The 16,675-nt window shown below is 42.9% G+C and overlaps 1 protein-coding gene across 2 annotated transcripts in view; it reads left to right on the forward strand.

Annotated features, from left to right (window-relative positions):
- Positions 1-16,675, forward strand: part of plcl1 (phospholipase C like 1) — a 123,990-nt gene that overhangs the window by 64,738 nt on the left and 42,577 nt on the right. Inside the window, exons 1-7 of one of the 2 annotated variants that reach the window (XM_005475171.3) lie at positions 150-287; positions 1,001-1,075; positions 3,213-3,500; positions 3,641-3,931; positions 4,950-5,341; positions 9,334-10,456; positions 11,390-11,566. In XM_005475171.3, the coding sequence (XP_005475228.1) occupies positions 1,058-1,075; positions 3,213-3,500; positions 3,641-3,931; positions 4,950-5,341; positions 9,334-10,456; positions 11,390-11,566 (2,289 nt within the window). In that variant the 5' untranslated portion in view covers positions 150-287; positions 1,001-1,057. Of the gene's footprint in view, positions 1-149; positions 288-1,000; positions 1,076-3,212; positions 3,501-3,640; positions 3,932-4,949; positions 5,342-9,333; positions 10,457-11,389; positions 11,567-16,675 lie in introns of those variants that run through there. The other variant, XM_005475170.3, reaches the window with a different exon arrangement.

Raw genomic sequence — 16,675 nt, forward strand, 5'->3', positions numbered from 1 at the left:
GCGACCAGAGAGCATTAGAAGCAGAGAGGAGGACGTTACTCTCAGTGTTGTTGGCGCATTTCAGGAGGACGCTGCTAATAAAGTTACACAGTGAATTCACGTTCATAAATGACCAAATTACCACAGTTTCGGTCGGATCATTTTATAGGCCGGTCGGTGAAAATATTGTCTGACATTAAACCGCTCCGTGGCGCAACAAAGGCTTTCTTCCCCGTTCTGATGCTGGGTTTGTAATTTAGCGGTTGACTAAAGTCAGAGAATTGCTGCGATGCGATGTTGACGAGCAGGTAAGGAGCAGTAGATCAGGCTTACCCAGTGAAGCGAGTGTATTTCCAATATTTAAGGAGAAGAGCAGTTGCTATTAGCAGACTTCTCTTACAGTATATTGTATGTGTACAGATGAAGCACTACTTGCCGGTTGAGCACCAAAGCAAAGGAGTGTACAGCATAGAGGTGGCCAACTCTGCACGCAATTACTGCTGTCATTTTAGCTCCAGTGGTTAGAGCTCATTAGAAATCAGCAACAAGCCATTGCCGTCGTTAAAAATTCCTCGCAATAGCTCTAATGAAAGTAAACAATGACATTTGCACATGAACTTGCCAATCAGTCTGACACAAAGACAAAGGCAGGAATTCAAAATCCCAGCAGGGCTCAAAGCAGGTGTGTGTGTGTGTGTGTGTGTGTGTGTGTGTGTGCTGTAACAAAAGGGGAAAAACAGTACTTCTATGGTGGTTCTGCTGCCCTCGGTGTCTCCACTGCTCTTTAATATTTTTCTATCAGTGAATATTTTTCATGTCCCAGGTCTTTCTTAAGCCATGCCTCAGATTTGTTGAAAGGAAAACAGACTTTCCACCTTTCCCTGGAATACCAGCGTATTAGGAGGGACTTTTCCCCCCAAACATCTCCAGTCCTACTTTTCCAGGTTTTATGACTGTACATCCTGCATGTTGATGCTTCTCATTTTTAACCTTTAGCCCGTCTGTCTTTGTCTTTCTTCAGGATCCCTCAGTGCAAAAGGTGGGCGGAGGCAGGAAGAAGACGGTGTCCTTCAGTAGTATGCCCTCTGAAAAGAAGGTAAACTGGAAATAAATGATCAAAATCAGTTTCACATAGATTAGGCAGAATCTTGAAGGGAATTCTGATTATCTCCAGGGAAGTTAGGTTACAGTTACATTAGGGAAAACAATGCCTGGAGACTACAGTCAACTTGTGATCTCCTTTCCTTGCCTGACCACTCACAGTCAGTCACTGTCTTCAGATTTACTTTGGTGTGCCAAGACCACGATAAAACAGGGATTATACAGCAATCAGACAGTCAGATGGCTATTAGTTTTCTGTTGAACTGGCTCAAGTAGGCACTTACATGCCACCTGTTTGCAGTAATGGTGATAAATATAAAATCTATTGCCGTCTACATGAGACACATGGTGCTGTACCAGAACCAAGGGCGGGTTGCCACTAGCGACTCTCAGCCACACACTGGGCCATAAATTTGCTGGTATTGCAACTGATGCTGCAGCTGTTATGATGAGCCGAAAGAAAGAAGCAGCCACACTCCTGTGTGAAAACATCACACCCAACCTCGCTGTCATTAACTGCATCACTCACAGTTAGAAGATGTTACTGTAGATGAATGAAAACGAAAAAAGGTGTGTCCCTCCCTGTAAGGAGATTTACAGATTTACAGGCACCATTTAAAAAACCGGGTGGGGGGTGGGGTTATGCTGCTGCTCTGTAGAGAAACAGAAAAACATGTGTTAGGCTACTGTAGTGTATTAGTATTACATTTATAAATGATTTCATATTAAATCGTGAAGTTTATGCCAAGAAAGAGCACTACATATCCAACTTTTGATCAAGAAGAAGTTGTGTAAGACATGTATGAGGACAGCAAGACAAAGGTGAGGTGTGCGGAAGAAGTGACAGAGGGGGTGGGGTTACATGAGAGATCTCCTCTGAGTCCCTTCGTGTTTGCAGTGAAAATGGACAGGTTGACTAAAGAGGTCAGGCAGGAGTCTCCATGGGCGAAGACGTTTGCAGACGACATTATGATCTGTGGTAAGAATAGTGAGAATGTGTTAGATATCCTGAAGAGGTAGAGGTATGCACTGGAGAGAAGAGGAATGAAAGTCATTAGAAGCAAGACAGAATATAAGTAACAGCTCAGGTTGAGTGGTTAGGAGACAAAGTTAGAGAGGCCATGTGCAGAGGAGGAATCATGGGTATAATGGACAAAGGGTGTTGAATATGGAGCTGGGAGGCAGGAGGAAAAAGGAAGACAACAGAGGAGGTTCATAGATGAGACACACGGCCCAGTAGAGGACATCATGAAGTCTTTTTTTGAGTGTCTGGTCACAGACATTCACACCAGTAACCTGCTGGAGGTCATTTCAGTAAGGAGAGATCATTAGAAAGAATGAACATGATTTATTGAGAGACAGAATATAGATAGGTGTTTGGCTGGTGGAACAGAAGCCCAGCTGTGAAAGGGATTAGAGCAGGGAGAACAAGGCCGGGAGAAGATGATTGGACACAAACAGCTTTACAGTGTGGGAAAGTGGGCGTGATAAGACTTAGATTTAGCCGGCAGCACCTGGGAGCGGACAGATGTGAGACCACAGATCTTCCTTATTGAACTTAGCTCAGGCAGTGCTTGTCCTGTTCCTCCTTGCACAAAGCAGCAGATACTGGTGCTGCTGATATGTCCATAACCCTTCAGCAGGACCAGTCTCCTATCTGTCCAGCTCTCCTAGAGTAACTGGCTGCCTCCTACTATATCCTCCATGCTCTTTTGACTGGAGACACAGCAAACATGCCAATGGCACATAAGGAGTAAGGAGCTGCAACCTCTGCAGGGTTGAGGTATGGCCGCATTCTACCAGTAGAGAAACTAACCCAGCTAAATGCAAAACCAGTGAAGAAACATAAAAGGTTAAAAAACATAAAAGGGGGGATAAATGTCAGTGGTCTCCACCTGTAAAACCATTCCTGTTCTGTCTCCTTGTTGGCTCTGTAGTGCATCAGTTTTTAATTTCATCAACACCAAAGCATCTGAAACTGATTAACAAATTCTTCCTTTTCCTTACCAGATTAATATCCGACACAGAGACATTAATAGGACATATTCCAATAAATTGAAAGTATATTTTGTCTGAAAAAAAGAAAATTCACGTGTGGACAGTGAGGTGTTTTTGGTGATTTTAATTTCCAGGTCAGCAGTGCAGCCGACTGTTTGGCGTTCATGCAGGGAGGGTGTGAACTGAAGAAGATCCGGCCCAATTCCAGGGTTTACTGTCGTTTTTACACACTGGATCCAGACTTGAGCTGCTTACGCTGGGAGCCATCCAAGAAAGATGGAGACCGGGCTCGGCTTGACGTTTCCAGCATTCGAGAGGTCCGCACTGGGAAGAGCACCGAGACTTTCCTCCACAATGGCCCTCTCTCTGAACATCTGGCTGAAGAAGCAGCCTTCTCTATCATACATGGAGATGACTACCAGGTAAGAACGGAAAAACAAATGTGTGTAACTTAAGTGTCAGCAGAAGAACAGTGTCAAAACATCTGTGTATAAACATATGAACGAAGAAAATCCCTAGTGTACACCCAGCCAGTAAACCAGTTATCCATCTTTCCCTATAGTCTCTAGACTTGGTGGCATTGTCAGCTGATGTGGCCAACATCTGGGTAACAGGTCTTCGTTACCTGCTGGCTCATCCTTCCATCGTAGGAGGGGCTGGGGGAGCTGTAGCAGGAGGAGGACCAGGTGAAGGAGGGGGGGTGGCCGTTGAAGGAAGCCTGGGAAGCAAGATGAGGAGCGAGTGGCTGACAGCAGAGTTTGCCCAGGTCGATGAAGACGGTTACGGGATCGTGTCAGAGGACGTAGCAGTCGCCACCATCTGTAAACTGTGCCCTGGTATCAAGGAGGCCAAGGTGACAAATATGCAATACCACAGAAACTTGACTTGCAGTATTAGATATGACGCACCACCAGTGCATAAATGTATTCTTATCTGAAGCTGTATTTTCCTCAACTTAAGAGTAACAGTAAGCTCCAGCTAGACAGAGTTAGAGACTGCCTTCAGACATAATCAGAGCAGCACAAGAGCCAGATTTCCTTCAGAAGCTGGTGGAGACCAAAAACCTAGCAAAAAGAGAGGATTATTTTAACTCTGTAATCAAGGATATGATATCAGATGACTGCTAATATTGCTCCATAACTGTTGGCTATACTATTAGGAAAGTGAGGGTCAAAACTGTAGAAAAACAATAGCTGCTGTTCACTAAAAGTTGAGAAGGAGGCTGTCACACAAAGCTTACTGACTCAGAAATAACTGGACATTTTGAGTTCTGTTTGCTCTAGGTTTTATACCCACAAAGCCAACCCCCAGAGCTGCTGAGATATTGTGCATTAACAGAACTTGCGCATTGTAAAATACAGCATCATCATTTAAGCTCTTTGCAATCAGGACTGCATTTCAGAACGACATGTTCAGCTACAATCACAGCTAAGTGATGTGTTTCCAAATAACACTGATTGGAGCAATAGGACATTTAATCCCTCATGACGAGGGATTTGTTGCTTTCTGCTGTTTCTCTTTTGGATTGCTGTTGCCTCATGCAGGGCAGCTCCTTCTCCCTTTTCCTGCCTCGTGCCTTATTTTGCTTACACACAGACTAAGCTTGGAAACTTAGAGAACATAAATGTCTGCACTGGCACACATGGGTGAGAACACAGAAGATACAGAAAGGAGAATTCAGAGCAGACAGAAACGATGGCTACATTGTGTTATATAATTTAATGTGGCTCGCTTTAATGAAAAAAGATAAGTAAAATGTAATCCTCTTTGCCAACTTCACTGAATGAATGAGGCATAATAGCTGAAGTTCTTGCTTAATTAACTGTCCGGACTTTCCTATTTTCATCCACTTCCTCATTGTTTTTCCTCAGGTGCGTCTCCGTTTCAAGGAGATCCAGCGCAGCAAGGAAAAGCTGACCTCCCATGTGACACGTGAGGAATTTGAGGAAGCCTTCTGCGAGCTTTGCACACGGCCAGATGTCTACTTCCTGATGGTGCAACTGTCCAAAGACCGCGAGTGTCTGGACCCTCAGGACCTCCGGCTCTTCTTGGAGACAGAGCAGGGTTTGTCTCTGGCTACCACCGAGGGCTGCTGGGAACTACTGAGGCGTTATGAGCCTTCTGCCCAAGGCAAGGAGAGAGGGCTGCTGGGTCTGGATGGATTCGCCCGCTACCTGCAGTCTCCAGAATGCCAGCTGCTTGACCCAGAACAGCTAGGGGTTTGCCAGGATATGAACATGCCTCTGTCCCACTACTACATCAGGTGAGTCAAACAGATCAACATGACATCTTTTTAAAAAAAAACAAACAAAATAAAAAGGGTTCTTTTTCTGAAGCAGTTAAAGAAAACAATAGGAGTGCACAAACAAACCAAAAATCAAACCAAAAACGATTCCTACACCTGAAAATGAGGATGTGCTGTCAAATGTACTGTAAGTGTAAGTATAATATTTATGCAAAAACCCTGCAAATCTAATTACATCTCAACACAAAACAAATGCCACAAGGAACATGTTTTAGTTACAGGTGCCGAACCCTAAAACTCGCGGCTGTCATGGTTCTGGGTCTTTTACACTGAAGTATTCTGTTTGATTCACTTTTACTTCATGTGTTTCTTTAGTATTGTGAGTCTTTCGTGCTTAGATCCAGCTTCTGTTTTTATTAGAGGTGATGTAATTTGTGAGTGTCTCCCTTCACTTATATTTCCTGTGTTAAGTGTTCAGTGTTTCTATTTCCTGTTTTACAAAGTCTTACTTGCAGTGTCCTCAGTTTGAATTGTGTTCATCTTTGTTTAAGGCAGTGGTTCCCAAACTTTTTTTGCCAGGCCCCCCTTTGTTTTACAAGAAAATGTCCCCCCCCCCCCCAAACACATCCTCCAAACACACACACCCATATTTTGCTCCATTGCGGTTTATTTGACACCTCAAACATTTAGTAAACAACTAAGCAAATACAAGTAAACGGCAATAAATTACAGGTAGTAATAAAATATACTACTAACTCGTTTACGCTGCGTCCACACCTACACGGGTATTTTTGAAAACTCAGCTGTTTCTATGAGTTTGGGCTTTTCGTCAACACGTAAACGGCGTTGCGATTCACCGAAAACGGAGATTATTTAAAACTCCTTTTTTGCGTTTACGTGTGGACGAGGATTACAGAGTTCGTCACGCAACGACAAAGGTATGTGCCTCTTTTCACGTCACGCTGTGCGCCACGTTATTGTTTACATGAGATGAATTGCAGAATGGCAGATAGAGACAAAATACTGTTACTGTTAATCTGACTATCTTCAGGTTTTACACGCAGTTACTGTCCCTCCATTTAGAAAGGCAGAGGCCTCACGGTGTGATTATTTTACGTGTAGTTGTTTTTTCCTGTGTAATAATATTCAACATTGCTGTCAATACATTTTTCAAAAAATGTCTCTCTGTGCAAAATGGGTTTAAACACAAAAACAGCTGTGGGATACTGTTTGTCCGTGATTTGAACAGGGGAACAAATCGTGGCAGGATCAGCCTGATATTTTTTGTATCCCACTGTAACTTTACTGCATAAAGAGCTAACATGTCCAAAATGTCAGGAGTAGTTAGTCATTACAAGAAGTGTTTGTGAACTAAAAATCAACATTGCTGGATACTGTTTGTCCGTGATTTGGAGAGCCCAGCGCTGCTCCCGACGCAGGGAAACTAATTTTGCAGGGCAGACCTACCTTGGCACTTGTGCAGGTGAAGCCAAAGGGAAGATATGCTTCACCATATTTTCTAGTCTTTGGCTTGGAAGGAAGTTGGTGGGAAACATATTTGGCGATGCTTCATCTCCTGCTTTGCGTTTGTGTGGGAGCCCCGTCAAAAACCTGTCCACAGTGTCCAAGCGCTCTTTTTTTTTTTTTTCATACCGCGCCCCCCTGCAATGGCTCTGCGTCCCCCCTAGGGGGCGGGCCCCACACTTTGGGAACCTCTGGTTTAAGGTCACTTGTATCATGCTCCTAGTGTGTTCCAGTGCTTTCTTGATTGTAATTAGTTTTTGTGTTCTGGATGTCACAGCTGATAAAAAGTCGTATTTTGCTAAAACGTTAGCAAAGAGGCGATTTAGACGCAAATTGCATGTTGCCACAATTTCAGTGGGATTTCAGGTGGTTTTCTACTGGAAATGTACATTGCCATTACAGGTCAAAACACCTGGTGAGGAAGCAAGTAAACATTACTTTACATACTTGCTATATGTTTTTGTGGAATTACATATTTGTTATAGTTTTAGAGAAATGAAACAAGTGTCCCCACCTCTGAGGTGAAGCTAGTCAGAACTAGTCAGAGTGTATAAAATGAGCAGCCAGTTTGAAGATCTAGAAATGGCCTTTAATAACCCCATAAAGCAAATGTGTGTGGTAAAAATGCTGTAGACTGTATATTTTAACACATTATCATGTATACTACTTTAAATTTTCATTTAAAAACAGTTAAAGCTGCACTGTTACACTATTACATCATGTCTGTACGTCGCTCTGAATTAATTCAGGGACTGGTTGCTCTTTCAAGGCTGGCTGTCCACTAATCTGCCAGATTGCTCAGTTTACTCAATGCACAGTGCATTGAGTAAACTGAGCCTGCCCTTCTTGTGCCATGATCTGAGCCTCTGTGCTGTCCTTTAAACCTGCCTTTTCTAGCCACTGGTAGAATTTCTTGATGTCAGGCACTTCCTCTGTCCGTCGATGACACATCCCATGCAGGGGATTGGTCATTCATGATAGTTCCTGTTCCTCTCTCTCATCACCCTCTGTTTTCAGTTGCCTGAGGCACTCTTGGAATAGCTCATCTTGGGGGTGATGTATTTGCGGATGTTTCATGGTTCATTCTGGATTATGGCTCTGTCACTCACTAATCCTTGCCCTTGGGGTGTTGGACGTCATGTGGAGACCTCCGCGCATTGTAAGGAGTTCTTTTTAGGAGATGGATGCCACTGATGGCATCTATCGCCTGCTCTGCCTCCTTGGCTCTTATTTCTACCATTCAGCTAGCTTCCCAGCACCTCTTTTTCCTTCTGGAGGTATTTGGCTGTGCTGACCTTGCACCTTAATCATGGTTCCCGTGGGTCTGTGGGACACCCAGGTACTTGAAGCTCTCCTGTATGTCTACTAGTCTTCTTACTGACAAATCCAACCCTTTACCTTCCCTCTATTTGCAGCCATTCAGCCACACTTATCCAGTCCAAATGACATCCAAATGTCCTCACTGTAGATCCTGGTGAGGTGGATCACTGAGGCAATGTCTCGCTCACTCCTGGCATGCAGCTTGATCCCATCCATGTTCCAGAAGTGGCTAATGGACACTAAACTTCTTAATTTATATCCATATCAACTTTTTGAAAAGAGCTGATTGAGGGGATTGCAATAAAAGGACCCGATGCACACAGCGTTGCAAGTCTTTATTTTCACTGTCCTTCATGCTTTTATTGGAGCAGCTTTCCAGCTGCCTTCTTCCCTCCACACCACACATACTCCCGTCAGGTCTTGGCAAATAATAGGAAAGGCATGACCAGGTGATGAAGAACAGCTGTGTGGTTCAGCCTCCACTGCTCCACCCCTCCCACGCAGCTGAGCCACACACCCTGCCACAGAGGCAAATATGCACAACAGCAGTGGGACACCTTGGTATATTTAACACTTGATGGTAACTTGTGAGACTGCCTTGGAGTTGGCCTCCAGCGTTGTCTCCTATTGAGTTCCTGATGAGCACTCCAGTATCCGTGTGTGGAGCATTAAATGATAGACTTTCCTAGGTGGTGCTCAGGTTGGTCTGACAGGTTTTAAATCCCTGGTCTATGGCTCTATTGGCAAGGACCTGGTGCTGATGGAAACACTGCACTTGCTAAGCGTCCCAGTAATGGAGTAGCGTTAAACTGATAAAAACCCAATCCTAACTTTAACCTTAATTCTTAGCAAATCAGAACATGTTATTTATATTTTCATTAAATTGTTTTCTCAAGTCTTGGCACTCAATAAACAAAGAAAATAGTAATAATCACATGAAAACGTGCATTAATGAACAAACAAAACTTAAGGTAGGACAGGAATGTCACCTATGAAGACTTAAATAAGCCTTTAGAAAGTTTATTGATTTCTGTATATCTTTCCCTCTTGCCTATATTTTTCAAGAGCAAAGCTCATTGAACCTTGAATTAAATGTTAGCAATATTAAAATGACACATGATTTGCGTTGCTGCCTGATTTATTATTGATTTGTTTTTCACCCTCAGCACCTCATACCGCTCCTACCTGTTGGATGACCAGGTCCATGGGAGAGCAGATCTTGGAGGACTGATCAAGGCCTTGCAGTCTGGTTGCAGATGCCTGGAGTTGGGAGTAACTGATGGCCCAGAGGGGGAGCCTTTGCTCGGGGTCGACTGTGGGCCTGATATCCCACGACACCATCATCATCACTACCATCACCACCACCATGCACCAGTCACTATCCGCTCTGCTCTGGAGGTGGTCAATAAATACGCCTTCCTGACCTCTCAGTACCCTCTTTTGTTGTACCTGTGTCACCGTTGCTCCCCAGACCAGCAGCACACCATGGCACAGCACTTGAGGAAAGTGTTTGGATCACGTCTTTACACTCCAGAAGCCCTGCCAGTCAGCCTGGGAGGACGAGCTACAACCTTACCCTCGCCTGAACAGCTTAAGGGACGCATTGTTATAGTGGGGAAGAAACTCCCTCCAGACCATGAAGGCTGTGATGGGGAAGTGTCTGAGGAAGATGAGGAGATAGGAGGAGGGGGACCTCTGGCAGGAAGAAGAATGACAATACCTGGTGAGGAGGAACTGGGTGTGGTCTTGGTGGTACCTCCACCCTCTCAACCCAGGAAGCTCCGTCTCCACAAAGAGCTGTCAGACCTGGTGGCTATTGCTCGAACTGGAAGTCGTAGCTTCTATGCCCAGAGAGCCAGTCACAAGCAGGCTCAGCAGCAGACTCCCCCGAGTAGTCCATCCTCTCCCAGCACACCGATGGCTCCCGAGCTGCCTTACTGGACACTATGCTCTTTAGGCGAAGGAGAAGCTGGACGGCTGACCAGTGAAAGCCCAGAGGATCTTGTTATGTTTACCAAGCGCACCCTAACCAGAGTACGACCCAGCTCCGTGCGTCTGGACTCCAGTAACCCTAACCCACAAGGGTACTGGAAAGGAGGAGTCCAACTTGTGGCCTTGAATCAACAGACCCCAGGCGCAATGTTGGACCTTCATCGAGGCCGCTTCACACAGAACGGAAGCTGTGGTTATGTTCTCCGACCTGCCGTGATGCGGGATGAAGTGTCGTATTTCAGTGCCCACACGCAGGGCTGCGTGCCAGGTGTCCCACCTCAGACCCTTCGTATTAAGGTCTAGATGTTACTCTGTTTTTCCCCAACATTACATTTTTCATTCTGTCGCACTAACCCTCTAAGGTGATGAGGTGACTCTGACCCGCGACAATCGGAATATATACTTTTTCTTTTTATTCAATCAGTCATGCAATATCCTGTGTTGGCCCTGCATTAGTGTGTACCCCGCCTCTCGCCCTATGGTAGCTGGAATGCAGGCATTTAGTGGGGTTAAGTTCACTCCTGATCCTAAATTGCCCATAGGAGCAATCTTTGCCACAAGCAAAACCCTTTTTTTGTGAGCATTGTAACAGAGATGAAATTAAAATAAACTAGGTGACATTACATTGTTCAACCCTCTAAATCAGGGGTCTCAAACTTCAATGAGCCATGGGTCACTGCTGGCACTCTCATCACATGTGAGGGCCACTTTAGTGTTCAAGTAGCACAAAAAACCAAGCAAACAAAGAAGAAGACATTCACAAATATTTCTGAGAATGTAGTGTTTTTTTTGTTTTTTAAATTTCAAATATTCTATAATAAGACAAAACTGCAAACGTGAACTCAAGCCTTTCATTGAACTACAAATTGGTACCCTCTTCCTGCCTGGACATGTGGCAGCACTATATAATTATAATTTTGTTCATATTTAACAAAATAAAAATGCAGACATAAGTGTCTGACATACCTCTCTGCTCATGTTGCCTTCAGATTAAATCATTTTGTGCTTTTTAAAGAACTTATTTTAACATTGGACTCAACAACAAACAAATCAAAAAAAGCCACTTCAAGGGCCAAATTGCATCATATTTCTTCAGGTCAATATACAAGTAGGGGTGAGGTGGGCCGCAAGTGGCCCCGGGCCGCGAGTTCGAGACCCCTGCTCTAAATACACTAAAATGCGAAAGTCTAAAACAAATTTAACATAAGCTGCTTGTGTTTTACTCTGCAGATTATCAGTGCCCATAACCTACCCAAGCCCCAGGGTTCGGGCGCTAAAGGAGAGGTTATTGACCCGTATGTGGTTCTGGAGCTGCATGGAGTACCAGCTGACTGTGCTGAGCAGCGGACTCGTACTGCTGCTCAGAACCAGGATGACCCACTGTTTGATGAGACGTTCGAGTTTCAAGTAAGTTATGTTTCTACATTATGAAAATGGCAGAAATGTTTGCTGCTGCTCTCTATTTATTACATTTTTTGGGAATATAATAGGGGTGAGCAGCTTCATTAATAACAGTCAACAATATTATATATGATTCATGTTATTAAGATCAATAATAGATAGTTCCCATATTTATTGAACTGCATTTACCTCTTGATGCGTTCACTGTCTTTCATGGAAGCCCGTTTCCACCACAAAAAAAATTGTCCATAATTTAAAATTTCAAGTTATTTTTGTTTATTTTTGTTTAAATCTGGTTGGCTCCATAAAAAAAAAGTCTTTAAAAACTGTGTTTTGTCCATCTGACCTGGTTGATCTGGTCGAGGTCTGTGAGGATTCGTTCCAGTGTTTGCTCCCTTCCCGAGTTCCTGTTTTTTTGTATGTTTGTCACACTTAACTGTTTCAGATCATCAAACAAATTTAATTATTTATATTAGTCAACGATAACACAGGTAAACACAACATACAGTTTCCAAATGAAGGTTTCAGGCTAGGACTTAAAATTCAATTCAATTTTATTTATATAGCGCCAAATCACAACAACAGTCGCCTCAAGGTGCTTTATATTGTACAGTAGATCGCACAATAATACATACAGAGAAAAACCCAACAATCATATGACCCCCTATGAGCAAGCAGTTTGGCAACAGTGAGAAGGAAAAACTTCCTTTTAACAGGAAGAAACCTCCGGCAGAACCAGGCTCAGGGAGGGGCGGGGCCATCTGCTGCGACCGGTTGGGGTGAGAGAAGGAAGACAGGATAAAGACATGCTGTGGAAGAGAGACAGAGATTAATAACAGATATGATTCGATGCAGAGAGGTCTATTAGCACATAGTGAGTGAGAAAGGTGACTGGAAAGGAAAAACTCAATGCATCATGGGAATCCCCGGCAGCCTACGTCTATTGCAGCATAACTAAGGGAGGATTCAGGGTCACCTGGTCCAGCCCTAACTATATGCTTTAGCAAAAAGGAAAGTTTGAAGCCTAATCTTAAAAGTAGAGATAGTGTCCAAAATCAGCTTCATTTTAACTACATCTTCATGTGGTAACTTTCTGTTGTCCAAACAATGTAGGTATCTAGGCTAAAATTGGGATTCTTTAATTTAATTGACATCTAAATTGCACACAGCCATACTTAAAGCAAAAAGTCAGCATTTCCAGACTGGCATTGCATCCATGACTGGCAGTTTAGTGCTTAAAATGATTACCTGCTGTTTGGAAATGGATGTTATTCACTTCGTCATATGGCTTACACTTTCAACCAGGCAATTCTTTTTTTTACCATGATGAAGCAGCATGACCTCTGTGACCTCTGTGCCTAAAAAAATGAAGCCGATGCAAAAGTGCGACAAAATCCCGATGTCACTTCAATTCAATTCAGTTTTATTTATATAGCGCCAAATCACAACAAAAGTCGCCTCAAGGCGCTTTATTATGTCCTTCTAATGATGTTGTAAAGTTGTCTTTTCAGTTAGTTTTTGCTGGGTGGAATAAAAGTTACACAGTTAGAGTGACCTTTTCACAGATATTTTAAAAAGATTTCGGTGCACCATTAGGATAACGGACCTTCTCCCAGGTCACATTATTTGAGTATATTGACAGTTGCACACCATTGACTATACAGCAAGCACTGAGAAAGCCATAGTTTGTTTAAGCCATTTACATAACCGCTTCAGCTCCTTATAATAATCCTGCTTATAGACTGCATAATATTATTTTGATTTTGTAGAGAAGATTGTTTGGGTTGGTTTTTCCTAAAAAAAGAAAGTAAGCCTGGAGACGTTTAATGGAGGACAGGATGCTTCAGAGGTTTCAGTTCAGTGAGATTACAGTGAGAAAGAAAAGGAGTTTGAAGCATGACATCACTGGATCAAGAATCATCCACTAATCTGGCCCTGTGCAGACTCAGATTATATTGCATAAAGTTGCATTTTAATGTGCGATGTAGTGTGTCCTAGATTATGCAATGATATGAAGAGGAAAATGTCAACAACGTAAAGGAATCTCATATGATTTCAGAGAGGTTTATGTCTGCTCCTATTTGGACTTTGCACCTGCTTAAAACTAAAGTCCAGAGTGCTTAATTGGAGGAGAGTCAAGATCAAGATATAAATAAGATGCTTCTATGAATACACTTACGCATGCAGTGAATTTATCATGGGTGATGGTACTTGATGATTGGCTGATGGCGCTTTTTGGTAACTTTTGCTGACAGCGGCTTGCATTACTGTGTCTGAGCTATAATCATAAGCTGTCGCCGCGGATATGTGCTCTGCGATCACACGATATACGCATGTGTACGTAGCTCCCTGCAGACATAATGTACATCCTCAAGGACTGAAGAAAGAAGGGCATAATACCTGTAATCAAGAGACTGTAATTGCACTGTCTCTTTGGCAGGAGATGACATAAAATGAGATTTGAGAACGCAAATGCATGAGATGCAGCTGTGTCCCATTTAAAATGATACCTTCATCTGAGTGTTACATTAGGCAACTTTGGTGGTGGGTCAGCCGTACACAGTGTTACAATCCTGTTAGTTTAACACTCAGACCAAAGTTCATTCTGGTGATGGACAAGAGATCATGCTTCACAATGAGGCTACTAACAGCTTCAGTTTCTTTCTTTGCTGCTCACAGTGAGCTGACAGATAAATGGTGAATATATCAACATCTATATATTTCTACATATCAGGTCTTCAGCTGGACTTTATTTATCATAAATATCAACAGACAATTTATGATTCAGTAACAAGTGTTTAATTAAGGGAGATCACCATGCCGACATGGCTACACATCGGTCACTTCCCCATGACCTCATGTGCTGCCAAGAACTGTAGAAGCAGCGACTACTCTTAGCTCAACTGCAATTTGCCTTTAATTTTACCATCTAAAATTGTTATATGTCATATCTATAATAGAAAAATGCAGCATTATGAAGCCTTAGCGTTCTTAAGCCTCAATTGAGCTATTTTTGGATCTTCTGCATACTCATATCGGCATTTCATGGCCAGGTGAGACAAAGGTCTGACTCCAGTCTTAACTCAGTTTTGTTACTACATTTTAGTTAAGTGCTGCATGTGTACTACGACGTACCTACAACATCAGTATCAGTGTCTTACCACACAATAACCTGATCTTGGCTAAAATCATGTGAGTCGGGTTCTTTGGATTGATTTCTTATATATTCCTTTCCTCACGGTTTTCTTGATGAAATGATAGTGGGCACAAAAACATGAACAAACTGAAGTAAATAGAGGAGATGCCATACTTATCTGGGCCAGTATTGCCATGATAAGCCTATTGTTGCCAGCTGATTTTGATGGTGAATGACAGATAAGGTGGTTTAAACCATCTAAGGGGAACAAAAGTAGGAAAAGGAGCCTGTTAGAGAGTCACGCCAAACAAACAGTGTTGAAAATCTTCTTATCTGGAAACCGCATGGATCACACCTGACCGTAGAAATGTGTTGGGGAATGTTGATCTGGTGCTGGATTCTGAAATGTCCAAATAGTTGTTTGACTCTGTTTTGAGTAGTTCTTTTATTTGTCTGATTTGTCCATGTAGCAACTGTCAAAAGGTTTGCTAAAAACTGCAGTCAGCTGGTTTGAATAATATTGGAACAGCATTTGACATGTTACACCGTAGCTGTCTGTAAAACCAGCGCTGTGCGATGACATAAAGCTGTACTTGAGATTACATTCTTTCTTGATTTTTCCTGCTTTCTGTCCACGATGAAATTACTCACAGCAGTAGTGGCTTTTCCCTTTTTGTCGTCACTGCTGAAGACTTTATTGGATTTGTCACTGGACAAAACTGACCAGGGACTCTATGCTTACAGTGTACACTGCCACAGTCTTTAGTCTCATTAGCATTAGCGACTGTAACCCAAAACTAAGCAAGGAACTGAAGTGCAGTGCGCCTTGTCACACACATAAGAAATCCAGGACCCCACTAACATGCAAGTTGGCCTTCAAGAGCAGCAGCTCACAATCAGACACAGTTGATTTCATGGTGTTTGGTTAAGTGTGGTGTCAGCCCTTTGCTCTTGTATGTCTTAATCACTGGTCCTTCAGGCTGAGGGACACTCACCAGTCCTGAGCGCTGAAGAAAACCTCACCCTCAGCTGTCTGCACTCAATAAACACTCACTAAGAGTTTGTTATACAGGTATCATAGTATACGATAGTGTGATACAACAAAAAAGTGCGTTACATGACATGTTATCATAGGTCATAAAGGATAAGATAGAGCTTCAGAAAGTAACCAAAGAATCTAAAACCCTCATTGCTTCTTATACACTTTTATTGCATTTCATTTGTCAGAAATTTATTTGTCAGAAATCTGACCATTGAAAACATGTTGGTAGAAGCTTTTTTTAAAAAAATCTAAAAAAACGAGACTTGAACCCTCTCATTTTAAAAAGTAGTAATGTACCGTACATTGTTGTAGCTGTTTATAGCTAGCTAGCGCCCAACTGTGTATAAGTGACGTAAATTTCATTATCAGATGATGAGCACAAGGCTCTCAGCGTGCCCTGTTTTTGTGATACTACTCTATAATGCACCAGTTACACGCGTACCCTTCAGGAAAGTGGAATTCAAAGTATAACATTTGTCCTTGGTGTCTGCATTTTAGCCACAAGCTAAGCAGGCAATATTTGAGAAACTAGACAATTTCTATAAAATCAACCCACTGAAATGTATTCTCATAGGATGGCCAATGCAGGCAAAGTGAGTAAGTCCATGTGAAGAGGCTCTAACAAAGCTGTAGACGTCATCTGCAGGGCTGAAAGAACCTCCTGTGGGGGCTGCAGTATCAGCAGCTTTTAGGTCATCAGTTGAAATGTTACCCCCGATTACCAAGACTTGAAACTTACCCATACTTCATCCACCCATTCTCTTCCCCTTATGCTTTTCATGGTCGTGGGGGCGCTGGAGCCTATCCCGGGGTAAACCCTGGACGGGTCGCCAGTCTGTCGCAGGCTAACATATAGACACAGATAACTATTTGCACTCACATTCACCTATGGGCAATTTAGAGTCTCCAGTTAACCTATACTCACTAGTTGCATGTC

Source organism: Oreochromis niloticus, linkage group LG16 (genome assembly GCF_001858045.2).
Source record: "Oreochromis niloticus isolate F11D_XX linkage group LG16, O_niloticus_UMD_NMBU, whole genome shotgun sequence".
Classification (NCBI taxonomy): Eukaryota; Metazoa; Chordata; class Actinopteri; order Cichliformes; family Cichlidae; genus Oreochromis; species Oreochromis niloticus.